The 21,215-nt window shown below is 50.4% G+C and overlaps 2 protein-coding genes across 10 annotated transcripts in view; both read right to left on the bottom strand.

Annotated features, from left to right (window-relative positions):
* Nucleotides 1–5,580, bottom strand: part of LOC116956280 (phospholipid-transporting ATPase IF-like) — a 45,195-nt gene extending 39,615 nt beyond the window's left edge. For 6 of the 7 annotated variants that reach the window (XR_012930211.1, XM_076054054.1, XM_032977743.2 and 3 more), the window contains exon 1: nucleotides 4,644–5,580. Coding sequence is in view for 6 of the 7 variants with exons in the window: in XM_076054054.1 (XP_075910169.1) it covers nucleotides 4,644–4,670 (27 nt within the window). In the remaining variant the exon portion in view is untranslated. The remainder of the gene's footprint in view (nucleotides 1–4,643) is intronic. The other variant, XM_032977747.2, reaches the window with a different exon arrangement.
* A 1,019-nt stretch (nucleotides 5,581–6,599) lies between these two features.
* LOC116956284 (pyruvate dehydrogenase (acetyl-transferring) kinase isozyme 1, mitochondrial-like) overlaps nucleotides 6,600–21,215 on the bottom strand; it is a 38,952-nt gene continuing 24,336 nt past the window's right edge. For 2 of the 3 annotated variants that reach the window (XM_032977764.2, XM_032977767.2), the window contains 10 exons: nucleotides 19,410–19,551; nucleotides 19,079–19,150; nucleotides 18,759–18,943; nucleotides 14,582–14,665; nucleotides 13,186–13,263; nucleotides 11,352–11,428; nucleotides 10,562–10,657; nucleotides 10,313–10,423; nucleotides 10,062–10,175; nucleotides 6,600–9,454 (listed from right to left, as the gene is read on the bottom strand). In XM_032977764.2, coding sequence (XP_032833655.2) covers nucleotides 9,317–9,454; nucleotides 10,062–10,175; nucleotides 10,313–10,423; nucleotides 10,562–10,657; nucleotides 11,352–11,428; nucleotides 13,186–13,263; nucleotides 14,582–14,665; nucleotides 18,759–18,943; nucleotides 19,079–19,150; nucleotides 19,410–19,551 — 1,097 coding nt within the window. In that variant the 3' untranslated portion in view covers nucleotides 6,600–9,316. The remainder of the gene's footprint in view (nucleotides 9,455–10,061; nucleotides 10,176–10,312; nucleotides 10,424–10,561; nucleotides 10,658–11,351; nucleotides 11,429–13,185; nucleotides 13,264–14,581; nucleotides 14,666–18,758; nucleotides 18,944–19,078; nucleotides 19,151–19,409; nucleotides 19,552–21,215) is intronic. The other variant, XM_032977766.2, reaches the window with a different exon arrangement.

Here is a 21,215-nt window from a genome sequence, read left to right as displayed (position 1 = left end):
CCCAAATACAGTATCACTATTCGAACTGAATTTAATTCCTGAAGAAGCTTCCAGCACGTGGAGAAAAACGTTGGTCATGGTACCGAACAACACGCGGTACATCCATAAAACGTATCGGGCAGCTTTTCAGCATAACGACGATAACTTACGGTTATGTACTCTGGAACCAACTGGTTCTGTAATGACTGTGCTTGTCACTGTATGGTGCCAGGGCTTACGAAGCCACGGCGGGTAATGTGTTGTCATTATGGGCAGCCCGGGTTATGGGATGTAGTACCAGTCCTCGCAGGGCTTGGGTGAGCGCTGGTTAGCGCAGAGGTACCGCGAGCAGTGTGCGGTGCGGGCTCCAGGTGAGGGAGCGAGAGAGAGCGTCAGCCAGCCAGGGTTACCTTGGGGCATGATACGCTAGTTGACCTGCTGACACGTGACCGAATGCTATTGGAGGGGGGACACTGGTGGACAGGGGCCGCGGAGCGGTCACGTGGTCCAAAAGAGCTCTCGGGAACCTTCGAGAAGGAGCTTGAGAGACCTGGAAGGTGGGCGGGGCGAAGGGCGGAGCCAGCCCGAGGGCATATAACGAGGGCCCCGTGACGAGCTCTAGGTTCTTCGTGTGCTGGTGTTACGAAGATCCTCGTCGGGGAGAAGCCTCTAGCCATGGGGTCCGGGACCCAGCTTGTGGTCCGGACCGTCATAGCGAACCGTGTCTAGTTCTGCTGTAGCGTGGTTAGATGGGCATTCTAGACCCGAGTATAGATTGTGTTATGTTACGTACCGTTGTGTAAATAGTGGTGCTCCTAAGATAACGTCTGCAACTCAGTTGGATTCACGACAGTTCTCTATGTACTCCATATCCCACTGGTTCTGTATACTCTGTAACCCACTGGTTATGCATGTTCTCCATAACCCAATGGTTTTCTATGTACTCCATAACCCACTGGTTCTGTATGTACTCCATATCCCACTGGTTCTCTATGTACTCCATATCCCACTGGTTCTGTATATACTCTGTAACCCACTGGTTCTGATAGTTCTCCATAACCCACTGGTTCTGTTTGTACTCCATATCCCACTGGTTCTGTTTGTACTCCATATCCCACTGGTTCTGTAATGTGCTCCAAAGCCCACTGGTTCTGTATGTACAGTACTCCATAACCCACTGCCATTGATTGGTTCGCTTACAATTTCATAGTGGCTTGTGATGCGGTCAAATCTAGACACCTCATTGTGCCATGTAAAGCACAATGAATGTCGCAGGGTTTTAGAAGAATAAAAGTAATTAAACAACTTTCTCAAAAGTGTAAAACCGGCTCCACTCGCAACTGTTTCTCGTTTCATCTCACATGACAGCACATATGGGCGCGAGCCCCTTTGAAATTAAAATACTGTTCAGGCAGTCCTCGATTTACGAACACCCGTACTTACGAACCAGCTTCCATGCACTATCAAATATAACATTAACTCAAAACGAGAACTCGCAATTACAAACCGAACCGCTTAACTATTTTGTTCAGAGGAGCGATCCTCCGCGTTCGGAGTGAGTGTCTGTGTGTGTATGTGCACGGACATGCGAGTGTGAACGTGTGTGGGGAGCGGTCGTGAAGCAGTTAGCGCGCTGCTCTACGAAAGCGGCGACCCGAGTTTGATTCTTTCTCACGGCCAAAACCAGTACCTGGTGCAGTGTGTAAACATCACCACTGGGAAGACAAAGGCGGCCGGGTGTGGTGTTTGCCACCTACCCCCTCGTATGCCATACCGGCCTTCATAAGTGCTACTCGCTAACAGCACTTGCTCCTACAGTCTGTTGAAGCTATAGGGGTTGGTCTTTGTGCGCATGTGTGGGGGGGGGGTGCAATGGTTAGCGCGCTGTGCTACCGACCTGGCGACCAAAGTTCAATTCCCGTTCACGATCAACACCAGTGACGATTATCTGAATTGGACCTGGGCCTCCCCTAGGTCGATTAAGCCTCAAATGAGTACCTGATGTGATGTGTAAACATCGCTACTGGGGTGACAAAGCCAGCTGGGCGTCTCGCTGGGTCATTGACCCACTCGTGTGCCGTGCCGGCTTTCATAGGCGATGCTCGCTAACAGCACTTGCCCCAACAGTCTGCCAAGGCTATACGGGGGTCGTTGTGGTGTGTCTCTTTGCCTTTGTGTGTGTGCGCAATTGTTGAGACTTATGCTTTTGTGTGTGTGCGCAATTGTGGTGACTTATTGCCCCCTTTCTAACTACAAGCTAGCAATCAGGACTCCAGATAAGGGGGCCTCCATAAATGACGTCACGCACATAGGGGGGGTCAGACATTTGTGACGATGTGTGACGAGGGGGGGGTGTGAGAAATGTGACATCAAATCAAAAAGCGCAACTTGAAATAAATAGACAACACGTTCTACTAATTAAATAGACTGATTTTTTTTATAAATGTTTTCTCCTACAACATCAGAGTGCAGCGCCACATTAAATACGCACTACAATGGCAATAGTTTAAAGCGATTTGAAGCATGTTTTATTTTCAAAATGGAAATATGGTTTTGGGAGGGGGGGGACAGAGCTTTGTGACGTCATATTTGAGGGGGGTCTGACTTTTTGTGACGCCGTGTGACGAGGGGGAAAAAAAATCGACAAAAAATCGCATGACGTCATTTATGGACGGCCCCTAAGTTAAAACAAAACTGTTTTTTATGTTTCATTTACGATACAGTATTTTTCTAAAGTTTCACATTGAGATTTACAATATGTATCCTTAATTATGAGTTTAACAATGCTTCCATTTTCATTGAACCGTAACACATTTCATAACATCGACCGTAAGGACATTTAAATCGTACATTATTGTTACGAATTACGAACCGTTCGACTTACGAACGAGTCTCACGAACGAATTAGGTTCGTAACCCGAGTACTGCCCTATTTCACTTTGTATAATGTATATACAGTACTGCATAAACTAAATGTTATGCTACCTCAGCCTTCCCAACGCAGTGTTGAATTTGTGGCATTATTCAGAAAATGTGAAATTACAAATTACACTTGTAAAAGCACATTTCACCCAGAGAACAAAGTGCTGTACAGAGGCAGAAACAGAAATATTTTTTTCCAAAAAAATATGAACTTGAAAGTCGATCAGGAACTGTAAATTCCTCGTTCCTGTGGTCAGGGGTCACTATATCTCCATATATAATTCTCACTCATTCGCTATTTTTGAGTCTCCTCTAACAGATGCAAGATTTCAACACTCGTCAAGGGCCTCCTTCACGAAACCCCAGGGTGCGTGCGGCTTCTGTACCACGCTTTTAGACCTTCCTGACACACGTCACTACACCGTGTGGCGTTACCCTGTAGGAGTGAACACGAGTCAGTCGTCAACCAATATGGTGTGGTAATCCTGGTAGGAACGAAGTTGTAAACTGAGTGTACCAGCCTGCAATAAATTAATGTGTCCGTCCGTCCGTCCCCTTTCAATACTTTAACGAAGTGAAATCTCGTGCTGTTGGGTGTAAAATCAGCAATAGACAGCGCAGAGACTTGTCCTACCAGCCCACCCTGCAGGGACCTGTTATTTAGTCCAACTAATCCAGCCGAGGCTACGTGAGACGTGCAAATTGTTCGTAGTCTATGATCACAGCATTGTTTTAAAATGCAGTCACTTGACTACCTGGGCGGAGGCATCAAGTTTGAGCGCAACTCGATCGATCACCCCGTTTATCGACCACAACGAAATCCCAGACACGGCCATTGCGAACCTCGCGAGTGACACCGACCCTCAGGGGCTGTCGCCCCCCACCGCAGTGGTGCCAAGTGCATTTGACAGCCAAGACGAACCTCCTCAAAGACACTCAATGCCCGGACTCGAAACGGAAGAATCTCCGTGGCTTTCACGTGGCTGTTAGGTAGCCCCCAGTGACACCAGGCCCGGGGCAAGAACCCGGGGTATGAGCCGAGGCGTTGTCCGATTTGTGTCTCTGACGTGGCCGTGATTAATCCCCTTTAGAGAAAAACAGCTTAAGAGCTTACATGCAGCATCTCAGTGTCTCTGATACGGACATTACCAGGTCGGCATGGCCATTATGAACTCCCCGAGAGAAATACTCCCAGCTGTAGTGCGTTTAACCACACGGATGATCGATGTCCGATACGGCCATTATGAACCAGTGAGACACCTGGACACAAGACTTGAACCTATTCCTCAACATCGCTGGCTAAGTACCTGTGACATGGTCATTATCAACCCACGAAGCCACCCAACAACGGCAAAATGTATTTGTAATGTAAGTTAAATTATTTATTCAACCTATCAAGACGAGCACCGGTTAACGTAACTTTAAAGGGAACAAACTTTAATGATCATTGTGAACCCTGCCACCAATGCCTCAGGGGCAGCGCTGTGAACCAATCCCTGCACTAACAGCAGGCCGACCAAGCTCACAAACACATTAACGAACCGGTTACCTTCTCACGCAAATAATAACCAGCAATTAAACAATGAAAGTAACTTTTTAAACTAATCTGGTCCGTGCGGCCTAGCAGCCCACACCGCCTCACGCCTTTCCTGCGCTGCCTACCCGATATGACTCGCCTCCGGCAGAGGACGGAACCACACGGTCTCCGCCACTGGGATCGTGGGCGGATTTGCATGACTTACCAGACATCTCTGGAACCGCCGCCACATTCCCTGGCGCGGAGATCGGAGTTAAAAATGAGTTCCCCTCTCCGAGACGGGATGCGCTTTCGCTTGCAAGCAGTCTCGGCAGCTGGAGTAGCAGCAGCAAGAGTGGGGATGGGGTTTATCAGAGGCATCCACTTCCACGTTAGTGCCCCGCCTCCGTTATCGAACACCGGGACGCACGACGTCACCGCTTTGCAGCCGAAGCGGTGTTTGCAGCCCGAACCGTGTTTTACCACTGTAGTTCAAAAGCTTTAATATGCGTTTGTGAATGATTCGTCCACATTTACGGATTACATTTTATTTCTGCATTGCAGTTCAATTAATTTCATAGAACAGAATCGACGTGCGAGAACAGATCTGAAAGCATGCAAATGTATGAGCTGCATTTGCAGCCGTGGGTGTCTCCACTGCAACACGATTGATTTAAACGTCTTTGGATACACGTTCATGCAAATTTGTCCGCATGCGCAGGTCATGTTGCGTGTTCTTTCGTTCTGTGCAATGAATGCAATAACAGGTCTGAGCGCGTGTGCATGTATGATATCTGCATTTGCAGCTCAAGCCATATCTCTGTACTGCAGTACAATTGAATTTTAACTTGATTTTGTTTAACTATATGCGAGCTCTCACACACATCATACGATAATGGAACAAGTGTGCGTTTGCCTGTCCGGATTTTTAAAAGTATAATTTTTGAGAGCATAACGTTCGTGAAACATTAATATTCAATTAAATATTCCACGTGTATTTTTTTAATCTTAGTAAAAATATGTAAAGTTTGCGAAACTTTACAACCGGCTTACGACGTTCTAATTAGCGACACATTTATGACGTCTATTTAAGGCCACAATGGATCGATTTGTGGCACAAAGGGGCCATCCATTAAGTACGTACGCAAAAATCTGTCAAAATTTGACCCCTCCCTGTACACACACGTACTTTTTACCCCCCCCCCACCTACGTACGTACGCTTGACGCACGCCCCCCCCCCCCCCCCCCCCGAATCCTATAAAACGGCCGATTTGGGTTAACCCCCCCCCCCCTGCTTACATACTAAATGGATGGCCCCAAACTTAATTTACGACCCATCTTCCCACGCGACTCAGGACATTTAAACAGCGATGGTTCTCTTCTGTGAAACGTCAGTAAAGTTTATTTTCAAAAGTTTAAGTCACTAAAGCAGAGGAAGGAAGGTAAATATTTTTTTACATCTATAAAAATTGCTGTCAATTTCAGCAAAAATGTCATGTACAGTAACGCACTGTACACGTATCACTCCTGACCTATCAATTAAGAAGAGCATTTGGGGGGAGTGTTTTCTAACGTGTTCTAGCATTAAGAATGGTTAATACGTTGTTTTTAAAATGCAAACAAATATTCCCCGTTATTGTCCATTCATTTCTCAGAGTAGTTCAGATTTGACTAATTCTAACCATATGGACCGACATCTTCTGTGTTGGCCAGCTCCTGTTTAAGAATGTTTGGTTTTAATGAAACCCCACTTTCGAACACGTGGATGCATGTCATCCCTACTTTAAGCCAGTACTGTTCTCCTGTTCTGCATTAAGTGTATAACATCAAGCGGGTTACTTACAAGCAAACTCCAATATGGAAACGTCGAGTAAGCCACTTTTAATACGTTCACTGCGACACCAGGGCCAGTTCAGACAACTTTTGTGGGGGTTGATGGCACAGTGTGCCAACTCCTGCGCCACCGCTCCCCCTCGATTTTCAAACCATGCGTTTCAACAACGACTCCACCATTAAGCAGAATACATCCTGAGGACGAGACGGTAGATGCAGGTCTTCCCTCAAATATACACTTTCACTCTCCCCTGCTTTATAAAGGTCACCTCTCCGGATGCACTGCGGCGCATAATAAAAGCGACTTTAAACCCCGCCAGGCACCAAGACAAAACAAATTGGCAGAGACAAGGCAAAACACATCCTTTATTGCTAATAATAAAAGCATCGTTCATATTTAGAGTGAATTAATGGCATCAGAACAAACAACTTGAGCGAGGATTGTTTTAGATGTAAGACTTCATTGGCTGTCTGCTACTTAAAGAAGCCCCGCCGTGCATTAGGCTCGGTATCAAGTGCGGGGTTCGTGACGGCGGAGGGGGGAGACTGGGAGATAGTTGGCTATGAGAGAGAGAGAGGCAAGGGGGGCATGCCCTCTGTAAATAGAGCACTGGAAAAGCTGTGAGAATACCCCTGCATATGGCATCTGCCGCGACTGCCAGCAAATGCCTCCACGCCTTTAACAAAGGCCACATTCTGCTCCGCGCTTGTAGCGACGACGTTGCGATCCACGCCTCGAGGGGGCAACTACGACGAGGCCCCCGACTCGCTCCCTGCCTCCTTACCCGGAGAGGTCGACGATTCACCCCCACGGCGATTTCAACAAATTGCCGCCATTCGGTCCCACTTTGATTCTAGAAATCGATATTTTTTACATTGTAACGGCATCTAGTGGTTGCAGGGGTCACGTGAACCCGATTGCGTACAATGCATACAAACTGAGCAATACATTTTAATACGTGATTTGACAATACCGTAAGCTTATAATCGTCAAAGGCTCGATGGCAGTTCACAACAGACCCAATCGTAATCGGGTGACCGACTCAAGATGACTGACAGATGCACCGCCTGTGCTCCCCACTGTGCCACATTTCTGTGCATTCTATTCAACGGTCAAGAGATGAACACTCAAATAAGGGCCGATGCGAGGCTGGCGCTGGGCTAAACCCTGCACCGCCAAGTGTTCCCTTGGCCCGTCAAGTTTACGCTTGTTAGTGGCGAATCACGGTGACCGTGGCCCCTCACACAACCGCTCTTCTGCCCCCCCCTCCCCCAGAGGATCTGGAGCCGGGCCTCATTCAATGAACAGTTTTCAAAACTCAAGTGAGACAGAATTCACTCCAACCCTCACTTAATTGGTGGCAACTTAACCCCATGGAGACTGGAAGAGAATTTCAGTCAGGCGATGTCTCAAAATCAGTAGACGGCGGCTGTGCTACTACTTATTGTCTTGCACTTTTGGTCGCTATTCATAAGCTATTCGAGATTATTTGTATTACTGTTATTTAACCAGCAAAGCCTCACTGGGCCTCAACTGTTTTCCAATAAGGTCCTGCCAAATTTCACAGGAGGCGACAACTGCGATGCGTTTCCAATTGAATATTTCGTGGCGTAATTATAAAATTTGTGCTAAATTGGACCGTGACTAACAAACAATGGCCTACAGTGACGGGATCTTTAACGTTAATTGTGAGGCAGACAGCACATGGTATGTTATGGTTACTACACTGCAGCATTAATCAGGGTGACTTGCCGGATTTGAACTGTGAACCTCTGCAATAAGCGGTGAATGCCACTTCACCACCGATACATTAACAACTGTCGGCCATGTAAGTGCCGCGTACCAGGACTCATGTGCAAAAGAGGTAATTAATCTAAACGTGCCCTCGCCTGGTTAAATAAAGGACACGGATTTCAAATAAATATATTTCACCTTCAGTTCCAGTAGTGACAAGATGCTCGTCATGTTGTCACTACTGGAATTCCAATATCACATGAGTTCCCTTCCACAGGGCCACATGCTTTCCACGAAACGTACACTACACACGGTATATGTTGTATAACCATTCATCAATACACACATTTGCTTAACAACCAAAACCCTTTGTTCAAGATTTATAATCTTGAAGGTCTATCACATAAAACATAAAATGTGATTTTTTTCTTCAGTAAAGCTGTCCATGATGATTCATAATGACCTATATACAGCCAACACGGTATTGCCTTCCACTGTGAGTGCTCACTCTGTCTCCGCCTTGAACGTACAAAATCAGCACTGCACGTCAGTGCATTTGACACCTGGTCACCTCCAGCAAACTTATAGAGCCCTCGTCTCGTCAGAACTACCCTCTATGAACCTGGAGGAAACACATGCATAAGAGGGGGGAAAACAAACAAAAAACTAATTCCACGCAGAAAGGTGCTGTGTCAGGAACTGATCCCATGGATCTATTTACCGTGAGGCCTAACACCACCGCACAACCCTGTCGCCCCCTTCATCCAATCTGATGCAGAACCCTTGTCTCATCAGATACAGAATCCTCATCCAATGCACAGATTGGAGTGAGGCGACACCGAGAGTGTGCGTACATGTGCACACTCTTTTGTGTGCGTGTGTATACGAGCCTTGGCCGAGTGCCACATACCAAGCACACGGAGTGTGAGCACTTTTCGTAGTTTCGCAGCACTGCTCATCGATACAGCCTTCAAAGGCCCAAGTGGTGCGGAAGAGTGCATTACTGCAGTACCGTTTGTGTCCGCGTGAGCGCGGTGTGGTAGTGTTTACTGTGGTGTGCACTGGTGTAGAGTCCAAATGTTTTTGAGAAGTCCTCATTCAGCATGGAGCATCTATAGCGCTGCTCACATGTTGCATGGCTCACTGCAGGGTGGTGAAGAACAGTGCAGCGCGGTGTAACAGAGTAGTGTGGTATAGTATCGGTTTATTATGTAGCTGAGTGTAGAATTGTCGGGTGGTGTATTGCGCTGTAGTGCGGTGAGAGCTGGTGGTCTAGTCATTAATTACATCGTGCGGTGTGAGGAGCTCGGAGTAGTGCGGAGAGGTGCAGTCAGGTCGTCTTGTTGAGCACGTTACGCGGCTCGCTGCTCGGCACGCACCAGTCGTCGGCCTCATGCAAGTTGCGGTAGTGGCGCCACGCTGAGCGGTTAAACACCGGCAGCTTCTCCACCGACTCACTCGACAGCGCCTGCAACACACCGGGCGGCACCCGTCACCTCCCGCGCGGCACCCGTCACCACCCGCGCGGCACCCGTCACCACCCGCGCGGCACCCGTCACCTCCCGCGCGGCACCCGTCACCACCCGCGCGGCACCCGTCACCACCCGCGCGGCACCCGTCACCACCCGCGCGGCACCCGTCACCACCCGCGCGGCACCCGTCACCACCCGCGCGGCACCCGTCACCACCCGCGCGGCACCCGTCACCACCCGCGCGGCACCCGTCACCACCCGCGCGGCACCCGCCACCACCCGTCACCACCCGCGCGGCACCCGTCACCACCCGCGCGGCACCCGTCACCACCCGTGCGTTGTGACTTCGGTTACGCCAAGCGCGCACGCCCAGCGAGTCACCGGTCGTCGTCCCAATGACGCGCGGCACAACCCAGAGGCGCGTCATGGGAGACACAAACGGTAAGTGGAGAACACGTCTGCCCCTCCATGTAAGGAATACATGAGTACAATTACACATCGCCCGTAAGGCCTTCTGGGAGTGCATCATTTCAGCAGTACTGGATTGGTACAAGCAACACTGGGGGGAACGACGTCGAACGTGGTGCGTGCGGACGGCACCACCTTCAGGTAGATGAGCGCGTCCGTGCCCTGCCCCTCCATGGAGTAAAGCTTCAGGTCCCCATTGAAGTACTGTGCGTAGAGCCGCGATATGGGCAGGCCGAAGCCAAAGCCGGCCTGTGGGAGAGAGTCGCATGTGGCCCGTTCTGAAGTGCAGCACCACCCAGCAGGAGGAGGCTTCCACAACCAGCAGAGACTTCACCAAGAGAGAGGGGAGGATGAGCGTACCAGCAGGGGAGGGGGGATGAGCGTACCAGTGGCGGGGCGCGGGAGACGTCAGTGTGGGGTGGAGGCGCGGTGGAGTACATGTAGTGGAAGAGTCGCTCAATCTTCCTGAGAGGAACTCCTCCTCCCTGATCGCTCACCTTCACATGCAGCGAGCGCGCACCGGCCAGACCATGGGTCAGCCACACCACCAAGACACACACTACCACGAGTCACACCACACCATGAGACACACCACCACGAGTCACATCACACTTCCGCTGGTCCCCCTTGGCCACCTTGATGGTGAGGTCCTCAGGGCCGAGCGTGATGAGCACGTGAACGGGAGGGAAGTCCGACTCCCCGTGGTGCTCCACCGTCGCTCGCACCGCATTCTGGTGGGGGAGCATGGGTAGGGGGGCACAAGCGGGGAGGGTCAGGGGGGGAGGGGAGATTCAAATAAGACTACGACGTCTGCATGACCAAAGCTGCTGATGCCACTTCCACACCTCGCTACCAACGCTCTCCACCCTTTGGCAGATCTCGCCCATGCACAGGAGACGCACGCAGCCATCTCCAAGATCGGCGCGGACAGACTCCCACCATCAGCTATAGGGCTTCTCTTCCCCTTGGTTGCTGGACTTGTGGAGACCCCTCCAATACCATGTCGGCATTCATTCAATTGACGAAGCAGATTGTACAGCCTCATGCACGTGTTGGATGGTGAGATGATACACTGCTAAGAGTTCCATATGGATTCTGCATCCCATAATGTTACAGCAAAATCTTAATTCTAATAACATTGCTAAAATAGAGACAAATCAATGTTAATCGATAAATCTCTCCCCCTCCCGAATCACTTTGAGAGTCTTTGTAGCAACACGAGACCGCACAATCACACTCAACGTCGACATCACGTTGCGATAAATAATTCGCTTGGATTTCTCGCAGCGCCCAGCCCTGCATGTTAGAGAGCGGCCCACGGAAGCGGATAAAACAGAACTAGCTCCTAGATCCCTTCTTGGAGTGAAGCATAAAACAAACTGCGACCGTGGACGCCTAGGAACGTGGGGGGGGGGGGCTGCTTACCTTTAACAGCTCAAAGAGCATGTGAAAGAGGTGAGAGGGCACATACACCGCCTGGATGGGAAGGCCCGGGTTCTTCCCTACGGTCAGGCAGCACGGCGGGGAACAGAGAGAAAAAGAACACCTCCTCACCCGGATGCGTGACAACTCTCACCACCACCTCACCACAACGCACATTGCTCGCACACTCGCTCCCGTCCTCCGGCCCGGCTCAGTTTCAGTGAAACCCATCTACTGAATGTATGACTCGCAGAGTCCTGGTCGTCTTCTCGAGTGAAGGCAAGGGATGTAGAGTATTACCACTTTCCAAGTTGAGATCGATTATACATAAGCTGTCGGTGTCTAGCCATGTGGTCATGATGACCGTTGTAAAGGTGATCCAATACAAATGAAACATTAGTATAAAATCATTTTGCTACTTGGAACTTGGTCTAGAAAATAGCAGCCACAAGGATAAAAGTGTTCACCAATATCTGGAGGCACACAAACCAGAGAAAAAAATATTATTTGCAATATGAAAACACATTTTGCCCTGAGAGACAGCCATCAACTTCTCAACTACAAGCTGTGTACATTTGAGCATGAAAACAGCATTACACAACCCACGGGTGCATAATCCACGAGTTATGCGTGAATTCTGAACTTTTTCTCAATTGCATAGCGCATTCTGCATGGCTTCCTTTTGCAATGTGCGATGCTCTACTGATCTTGTGCAACCAAATTTAAGTTAATCACTATAAAGATTCCTACTTTTTTAAGTCTTAGTCACGTTGCCATAATTTCTCAAATACCTTTTCCATATATTTTTTGAATTTAGAATATGCTGGAATTTTTTACTATGGTTACCACAATACAGTAAAACCTCATTATTTCAGTATTTGATCATTCGTAATTGGGGACAATTAGGCATGGCTGCGCTTTTGGCATATATACAGTATTCGTAATTCGTCATGAGCCGAGTTCCAAACTGAATGGTCCAATTTCGGCATTCACGTGGAGCGACGCCACGCGCCACAACCAAAACAATTACTCAGACTGGTGGCGGCGTGCGTGGCGAGCGTTAATGCAGACCTGTTGCCTTGGACTTTACCTTTTTCATGCACTCTGTGCAAGCCAACCCTCTCAGGAATGTCGTCTACACTTACATCAAGAAGTAATAGAAAGGGACTGAAGTATAAATCCCTTCGTCTGCGAGACAAATCCAATGTGTTGTGTCTCTCTGTGTGTCTCTGTGTCGTTTCTCTCTGCTTGTGTGTCTGTGTTTCTCCGTGTCTGTGTTTTGTCTCTCTCTGAAATTTAGTTCTACCTGATGACGATTGCTTGTGTTGCAATCTAAACGTAATATTCTATTATTTAATTTATCTTCTTTCTACGTGACTTTACCGAAAGAACCAGAGTAATTCCTGCAGTGACGCAAAGCTTCAAATCATGTTTAAATCCAATGTTTTGGATAGAACTGATGCAGGTGTGTCAATGCATATGGTGTATGAATAGTTTGGAAAACAAATTTGGAAAAAAAATTGGGGCAGGAGGCACTAGGGAGGAGTACCATTGTACATAATTCGGAATATTGAATATTGGACAATTTGGCAAGGCCAATATAGTATTTTGCATTTTTCTTACGTGTTAGTGCTTGCAGTATGCAAAAGTAGATTACTAAAAAGTTATTAAACTTAAAGTTCATTCAACATTCCAATCGTGGCAACGTTACAATTTGTCATAACGCTTGTGATGCACGATGTCATGAAACCACCGCGTGCCGTCGATGTCTCAAGGGCACCGGAGGGCGCGCCCCCTCCCGTCCGAGGTGGCAGGGCTGTGCTGGTAGCGTGCCTACCGTTGTGCTGCTGGATCTGAACGTCGGGACATCCCAGGTAGTACTGATTGCAAAGCTGCTTGGCGCTATCGAAGGCATCTGTGAATACAAACACGAGCAGGGGCGCATGGGTGCTGCGCCAGGCTAGGTGCACGATGCACACCTCGCCGATGAAGGTGTAAGGACAGACCCAGGCGCACTGGGATGGACAGGTAAAAATTCACGGCTGACATGTCATGTGAGAGGGGAGGTGCTATAAAGTCAGAGCGTCTTCACCGGTTGCCTGTGTGGTATGAATTCCACATAATTCTGACAAGGGCCAGTTCACCCAAAGAACAATCACTGTAGACATCTCACAAAGGGGTCCTCATTTTACTGACCCAAGAGGAATGACGATGATGATGATGATGACAGGATGGGTTGAGCCCTGCTCGCTGTTTGAACTCACAACTTTTCGGTTGAGAGTCGAGAGTTCTGACCACATTCAGAACATTGTGATGTGGACAATCACAACAGCTTTAACATCTATACCAACTTTGATTTAAAGCTTTCGTGACTGCAGGGATGCATATTCTTGGTTCTTTCGGTAAAGTCACGTAGAAGGGAAACAATAAAATAATAAAACAAATTTTCTTGTTGTGGTTTTCACACCTGATGATGATTGCTTGTGTTGCAGTCGAAACGTTGTGAGAATTTTATTGTTTTATATTTTTATTATTTTATTGTTTCCCTTCTACATGACTTTACCGAAAGAACCAAGAATATCTATACCAATGTCTAGGTTTCCTGTACTGGCAAATATCGTACTACCACATATTCACCATGTGAATTGCAACAATCAGAAGCCGACTCAAAGCTCCTGCCGATAAAGACGCCCTTACAAAGATCTCGCGACCACAGTGGAGATCCCGAACTCGTCCAAGTTTCAACATGGATATGGTGCGAAGCAACTCGTGGGCTTCAAACAACGTGCCAAAACACGCCTGCTCAGTGAGCCCACCACCACACTGCCCAGCGACTTTCATCTTCCAATGAAACAATGGCAGCGCTTAACCGGATCCCCATAAACCACTGAAGATGCGTACACCAAATGCACAAGTGCAGAATCAGACTCTCTCCTGTGTGCGACTGCAGCTATGAACTTCAAACTACGGACCGTGTAACTTCACACTGTCCCAAATTATCATATGAAGGCGGTGGGTGGGTGAGTGGGTTGGTGGGTGGCTGAGTGGGTACATCTATAATTTACCAACTCTCAGACAAATAGGATGGCTAAATCAGTTACAAATGAATCTCTAACAGTTCCCCTACACAGGCTACATGAAACATGAAGCAGCTTTGATCACACCAGGAGACACTAGGAGCAATGTTCATCCAAGAAGTCCGAGGTTCATCTCCGGCTTCTTCCGCCACTCACCCTGGACCACCTCTGCCACCTGGCACGTGGGGTCGATGGTTCCAATGTGCTTCGGGTGGATGTCCTCCAGGCCAAAGAGAAGCGCTGCAAGTGACATGCGCACACACTAAGCATCGTCGTCTTTGCACAGATAGTGACACTTAAAAGGCCTCAATAACTCAAAGCGCCTTATCGCACATCATCTGAACCATGTCAAGGGGCAACCCCAGTGGCAGCTGTCCCCGTGTGGCACAAGGCCACTCCCTAACTGCCAACAGGCAAAAGAAGTTCAACATACATACAATTAGTCTGCCAGTCGCAGCTGACAATAGAATGTAACTCTAATTCAGTGATTTTCAGGTCATTTTTCCAATTTGGCGAAAATGGACAGTGACGCCAGCACACAATGGCCTACGTGTTCATAAGTGTCGACATACGCACGCATACACAAAGGTGCACACACGTGTACAGGGTTCACAAGGCATGGATCGCTGGATAAGTAGCTGCAGAGTCTGCCATCAGGGTTAGGGATCAGGGATCACGGGTATAGAGGGGAGAGTTAAGAGGTTGTGGGTTGTGGGGTGAGGGTTGGGAGGTTGTGGGTGGCAGCTGTGTGTAGTGGGTAGCAGGTTGCTGAGTGGTGTGTAGTGGGTAGCAGGTTGCTGAGTGGTGTGTAGTGGGTAGCAGGTTGCTGAGTGGTGTGTAGTGGGTAGCAGGTTGCTGAGTGGTGTGTAGTGGGTAGCAGGTTGCTGGGTGGTGTGTAGTGGGTAGCAGGTTGCTGAGTGGTGTGTAGTGGGTAGCGGGTTGCTGGGTGGTGTGTAGTGGGTAGCGGGTTGCTGGGTGGTGTGTAGTGGGTAGCAGGTTGCTGAGTGGTGTGTAGTGGGTAGCGGGTTGCTGAGTGGTGTGTAGTGGGTAGCGGGTTGCTGGGTGGTGTGTAGTGGGTAGCAGGTTGCTGGGTGGTGTGTAGTGGGTAGCAGGTTGCTGGGTGGTGTGTAGTGGGTAGCAGGTTGCTGAGTGGTGTGTAGTGGGTAGCAGGTTGCTGAGTGGTGTGTAGTGGGTAGCAGGTTGCTGGGTGGTGTGTAGTGGGTAGCAGGTTGCTGGGTGGTGTGTAGTGGGTAGCAGGTTGCTGGGTGGTGTGTAGTGGGTAGCAGGTTGCTGGGTGGTGTGTAGTGGGTAGCAGGTTGCTGGGTGGTGTGTAGTGGGTAGCAGGTTGCTGGGTGGTGTGTAGTGGGTAGCAGGTTGCTGGGTGGTGTGTAGTGGGTAGCAGGTTGCTGAGTGGTGTGTAGTGGGTAGCGGGTTGCTGGGTGGTGTGTAGTGGATAGCAGGTTGCTGAGTGGTGTGTAGTGGGTAGCGGGTTGCTGGGTGGTGTGTAGTGGGTAGCAGGTTGATGGGTGGTGTGTAGTGGGTAGCAGGTTGCTGGGTGGTGTGTAGTGGGTAGCAGGTTGCTGAGTGGTGTGTAGTGGGTAGCGGGTTGCTGGGTGGTGTGTAGTGGCTAGCAGGTTGATTGGTGGTGTGCAGTGGGTAGCAGGTTGCTGAGTGGTGTGTAGTGGGTAGCAGGTTGCTGGGTGGTGTGTAGTGGGTAGCGGGTTGCTGGGTGGTGTATAGTGGGTAGCAGGTTGCTGAGTGGTGTGTAGTGGGTAGCAGGTTGCTGGGTGGTGTGTAGTGGGTAGCAGGTTGCTGGGTGGTGTGTAGTGGATAGCAGGTTGCTGAGTGGTGTGTAGTGGGTAGCGGGTTGCTGGGTGGTGTGTAGTGGGTAGCAGGTTGCTGGGTGGTGTGTAGTGGGTAGCAGGTTGCTGGGTGGTGTGTAGTGGGTAGCAGGTTGCTGGGTGGTGTGTAGTGGGTAGCAGGTTGCTGGGTGGTGTGTAGTGGGTAGCAGGTTGCTGGGTGGTGTGTAGTGGGTAGCAGGTTGCTGGGTGGTGTGTAGTGGGTAGCAGGTTGCTGGGTGGTGTGTAGTGGGTAGCAGGTTGCTGAGTGGTGTGTAGTGGGTAGCGGGTTGCTGGGTGGTGTGTAGTGGATAGCAGGTTGCTGAGTGGTGTGTAGTGGGTAGCGGGTTGCTGGGTGGTGTGTAGTGGGTAGCAGGTTGATGGGTGGTGTGTAGTGGGTAGCAGGTTGCTGGGTGGTGTGTAGTGGGTAGCAGGTTGCTGAGTGGTGTGTAGTGGGTAGCGGGTTGCTGGGTGGTGTGTAGTGGCTAGCAGGTTGCTTGGTGGTGTGCAGTGGGTAGCAGGTTGCTGAGTGGTGTGTAGTGGGTAGCAGGTTGCTGGGTGGTGTGTAGTGGGTAGCGGGTTGCTGGGTGGTGTATAGTGGGTAGCAGGTTGCTGAGTGGTGTGTAGTGGGTAGCAGGTTGCTGGGTGGTGTGTAGTGGGTAGCAGGTTGCTGGGTGGTGTGTAGTGGATAGCAGGTTGCTGAGTGGTGTGTAGTGGGTAGCGGGTTGCTGGGTGGTGTGTAGTGGGTAGCAGGTTGCTGGGTGGTGTGTAGTGGGTAGCAGGTTGCTGGGTGGTGTGTAGTGGGTAGCAGGTTGCTGGGTGGTGTGTAGTGTATAGCAGGTTGCTGGGTGGTGTGTAGTGGATAGCAGGTTGCTGAGTGGTGTGTAGTGGGTAGCGGGTTGCTGGGTGGTGTGTAGTGGGTAGCAGGTTGATGGGTGGTGTGTAGTGGGTAGCAGGTTGCTGGGTGGTGTGTAGTGGGTAGCAGGTTGCTGAGTGGTGTGTAGTGGGTAGCGGGTTGCTGGGTGGTGTGTAGTGGCTAGCAGGTTGCTTGGTGGTGTGCAGTGGGTAGCAGGTTGCTGAGTGGTGTGTAGTGGGTAGCAGGTTGCTGGGTGGTGTGTAGTGGGTAGCGGGTTGCTGGGTGGTGTATAGTGGGTAGCAGGTTGCTGAGTGGTGTGTAGTGGGTAGCAGGTTGCTGGGTGGTGTGTAGTGGATAGCAGGTTGCTGAGTGGTGTGTAGTGGGTAGCGGGTTGCTGGGTGGTGTGTAGTGGGTAGCAGGTTGCTGGGTGGTGTGTAGTGGGTAGCAGGTTGCTGGGTGGTGTGTAGTGGGTAGCAGGTTGCTGGGTGGTGTGTAGTGTATAGCAGGTTGCTGGGTGGTGTGTAGTGGATAGCAGGTTGCTGAGTGGTGTGTAGTGGGTAGCGGGTTGCTGGGTGGTGTGTAGTGGGTAGCAGGTTGCTGGGTGGTGTGTAGTGGGTAGCAGGTTGCTGGGTGGTGTGTAGTGAGTAGCAGCTTGCTGGGTGGTGTGTAGTGGCTAGCAGGTTGCTGAGTGGTGTGTAGTGGGTAGCAGGTTGCTGGGTGGTGTGTAGTGGGTAGCAGGTTGCTGGGTGGTGTGTAGTGGGTAGCGGGTTGCTGGGTGGTGTGTAGTGGGTAGCAGGTTGCTGGGTGGTGTGTAGTGAGTAGCAGCTTGCTGGGTGGCGTGTAGTGGCTAGCAGGTTGCTTGGTGGTGTGTAGTGGGTAGCGGGTTGCTGGGTGGTGTGTAGTGGGTAGCAGGTTGCTGGGTGGTGTGTAGTGAGTAGCAGCTTGCTGGGTGGTGTGTAGTGGCTAGCAGGTTGCTGAGTGGTGTGTAGTGGGTAGCAGGTTGCTGGGTGGTGTGTAGTGGGTAGCAGGTTGCTGGGTGGTGTGTAGTGGGTAGCGGGTTGCTGGGTGGTGTGTAGTGGGTAGCAGGTTGCTGGGTGGTGTGTAGTGAGTAGCAGCTTGCTGGGTGGTGTGTAGTGGCTAGCAGGTTGCTGAGTGGTGTGTAGTGGGTAGCAGGTTGCTGGGTGGTGTGTAGTGGGTAGCAGGTTGCTGGGTGGTGTGTAGTGGGTAGCGGGTTGCTGGGTGGTGTGTAGTGGGTAGCGGGTTGTTGGGTGGTGTGTAGTGGGTAGCAGGTTGCTGGGTGGTGTGTAGTGGGTAGCAGGTTGCTGGGTGGTGTGTAGTGAGTATCAGGTTGCTGGGTGGTGTGTAGTGGCTAGCAGGTTGCTGGGTGGTGTGTAGTGGGTAGCGGGTTGCTGAGTGGTGTGTAGTGGGTAGCGGGTTGCTGGGTGGTGTGTAGTGAGTATCAGGTTGCTGGGTGGTGTGTAGTGAGTAGCAGCTTGCTGGGTGGTGTGTAATGGTTGGCGGGTTGCTGGGTGGTGTGTAGTGAGTAGCAGGTTGCTGGGTGGGGTGTAGTGGGTAGCGGGTTGCTGGGTGGTGTGCAGTGGGTTGCTGGGTGGTATTAAGTGGGTGGCGAGCGGCACACCGTGCTGATTGATGAGCATGCGGAAGGAGATGCGGCTCATGTAGAAGCGGTCGAGGAAGTATTGCACGTTGCGGTCGGAGGCCAGGTCGACGCCCAGCACCTCCTTGTACTCCATCACGCCCTGCGCCATCGTGGGCACCACGTCCTTGTGCAGGGTGCGCACCTCCAGCAGCGTCTCTGTGAAGCTGGAATGCGCACACACACACATGCACACCGCACAACACATGTACACACGTCTAAGGTGTACTCTGTATGGGTTGCTCCGTGGGCTCTCCACTGCTCTGAATCGAACCGAGATGGGTGGCTAGAGGAGCTCTTACTTGGTGAGGACCTTTCCATCATCGGGGTTCTTATCCACGTACCCCAGGATCTCGGTCATGCTCTTGGCATACCTGTTGCAACACACACCTACCATGTTAAATTCAGTTATGCACTTTACTCAACTTGGGAATGTAGCCTACATCAGGGCAAGTGCTGTTTGAGGTTGGCTGTTAAGACTGCCGCAACACAAATATACACGTCAACACAAATATACACAAAGCAGACACAAAGACGTACACACAGGAGACGGCACACCCACTGCCCCTGCACACCCTCATTCAGACACATGTACACACATACATACAGACACACAGGAGGTGGCACACTGACCAGCTCTGCACGAGCTGCACAGAGGGCGTGTGCAGCAGCTTGTCGGGCAGGAGGTTGATCTCCTTCATGGTGTTGGCGAGACGCACGGGCAGCTCCTGGCGCAGGAAGATGAACGACGTGCGCTCACACGCATTCTTATAGCCTACACACCGTTACACAAAAAACAGACTGTAGTTAGCGAGCAACTATGAAGGCCAGCACAGCACAAGAAGCCGTGAGTGGCCAGCATCACGCATAATTGCCTTTGTCTCCTTAGTGGCGATGGGTTCACATCGCCCCGTGAGCAGGAATAGAACACGGGTCGCTGGGATCATAGCGCAGTGCGCTAACCACTACACCTCTGCTCCGTGCCACTCAAAAACAGACACAGGGCAGGAGTGGCTACACACCTGACCTGTAATCCAGCACTGTGGAGGCAGCGGGCAGGGTTGGTGGATCACCACACACAAATTTTGTAAAACTTCCTTTCCCGTGGGCATCAAGGAGGTGCTGTACCCAGGCTCGCTAGGAGAATGAGACACAACAAATCCTTATCGGACAGTGTTCCCTACTCGCATGCGTGGGTTTTCTCCAGGTGCTCCAGGTTCCTGTGAAGGACGTCACTGCCCACTAGCGTCCTTCACACACCTCCTCTACAGAAGTCAATCTTGACACTGCTGCTACTAATTGTCAGCAAGTCCATTCACCTCCAAATCCTCACCATCAGCATACATAACATCGCCTGGCACGACATAAGCATCGCAACCCCCAGGACGCCATCCTGTGTGCACGCACCATGACCTTTCTGGGTATTTTTAGTTGACCACCTCAAGCGCTCGCGGATGTTTGTACCCGAGCAGTGAATTTTAAAATAGGGTGTGGCGGTGCAGTAAAAACCGTGGCGCAAACGATCAGTCCAGCGACCTCAAAGGTGGACACGAACCTGGCGCTCTGGGTAAACATTTACAGCGTGACACACAGCGACGGCCCTGCACATCAGCAAAATACACAACAGTGCGATAGCGAGTGGATCACTCCACGCAACGAGGCGTAAGTGATATTACAGCATCATGTGAAATATATTTAGGCTACAACGCACTGCCACAGGGAAGCCTCATGATCCCATGCTGGCCAAAGCCAGGTTGTCAGCAAATGACAAGCGGGAGATGTAGTGAATAGATGTTCACCAGGCGAGCAGCCTGGTGAACATCTATACTCACACACACACTTGGTGAATATCTCAGATACTGCCGGCGAATGATGGTGTCACACTGTGGTCCATGGTGTGAGATTGGTGACCGAAGTGGCTTGGTGGGATATTTAGCATTGTTGATCAAAGTAAAAGAAATCGCATCTGCTGTGTGATGTTGTTGGAATTCAGCAGTTTGGGGGAAGCAAGCTGTAACTGGGAGATTATTACGTGGTTGATAAGGTAAAATGAAATATTTAGGGGAAATGTTGACAGAGAAGCACAAACACAAATAAACAATATACTAAGCAGGTACAGTACCTCTGGATTGGCAAAACTGGAGTCGTGGTTCCAATTTTTTTTAAAAGACCAGAGGGTGTTTCCAACTACAGAGGAACCACACTCCTCAGCGTCCCAGGTAAAGCTTTGTGGATTCCGTCATGGTCGTGGAACAATGGACTAGCTCTTTTTCCCCTCTCGCAAATATTTAAGGGGTCATAGGAGTATGCTTCTCCAGTCTACCTCTGCTTTGGGTAGACTTGGAGAAAGCATATGACCGTGCTCCCCGCAATGTCTTGTGAGAGGTGCTGCGAGTATGATGTACCGGTGCCGCTTTTGTGCGCTATCCAGTCCCTCTA

This window comes from Petromyzon marinus, chromosome 64 (assembly GCF_048934315.1).
Source record: "Petromyzon marinus isolate PM22_M1 ecotype Great Lakes invasive population chromosome 64, UKy_Petmar_22M1.pri1.0, whole genome shotgun sequence".
NCBI classification, from domain to species: Eukaryota; Metazoa; Chordata; class Hyperoartia; order Petromyzontiformes; family Petromyzontidae; genus Petromyzon; species Petromyzon marinus.
This window is presented reverse-complemented; position numbering and strand designations above follow the sequence as displayed.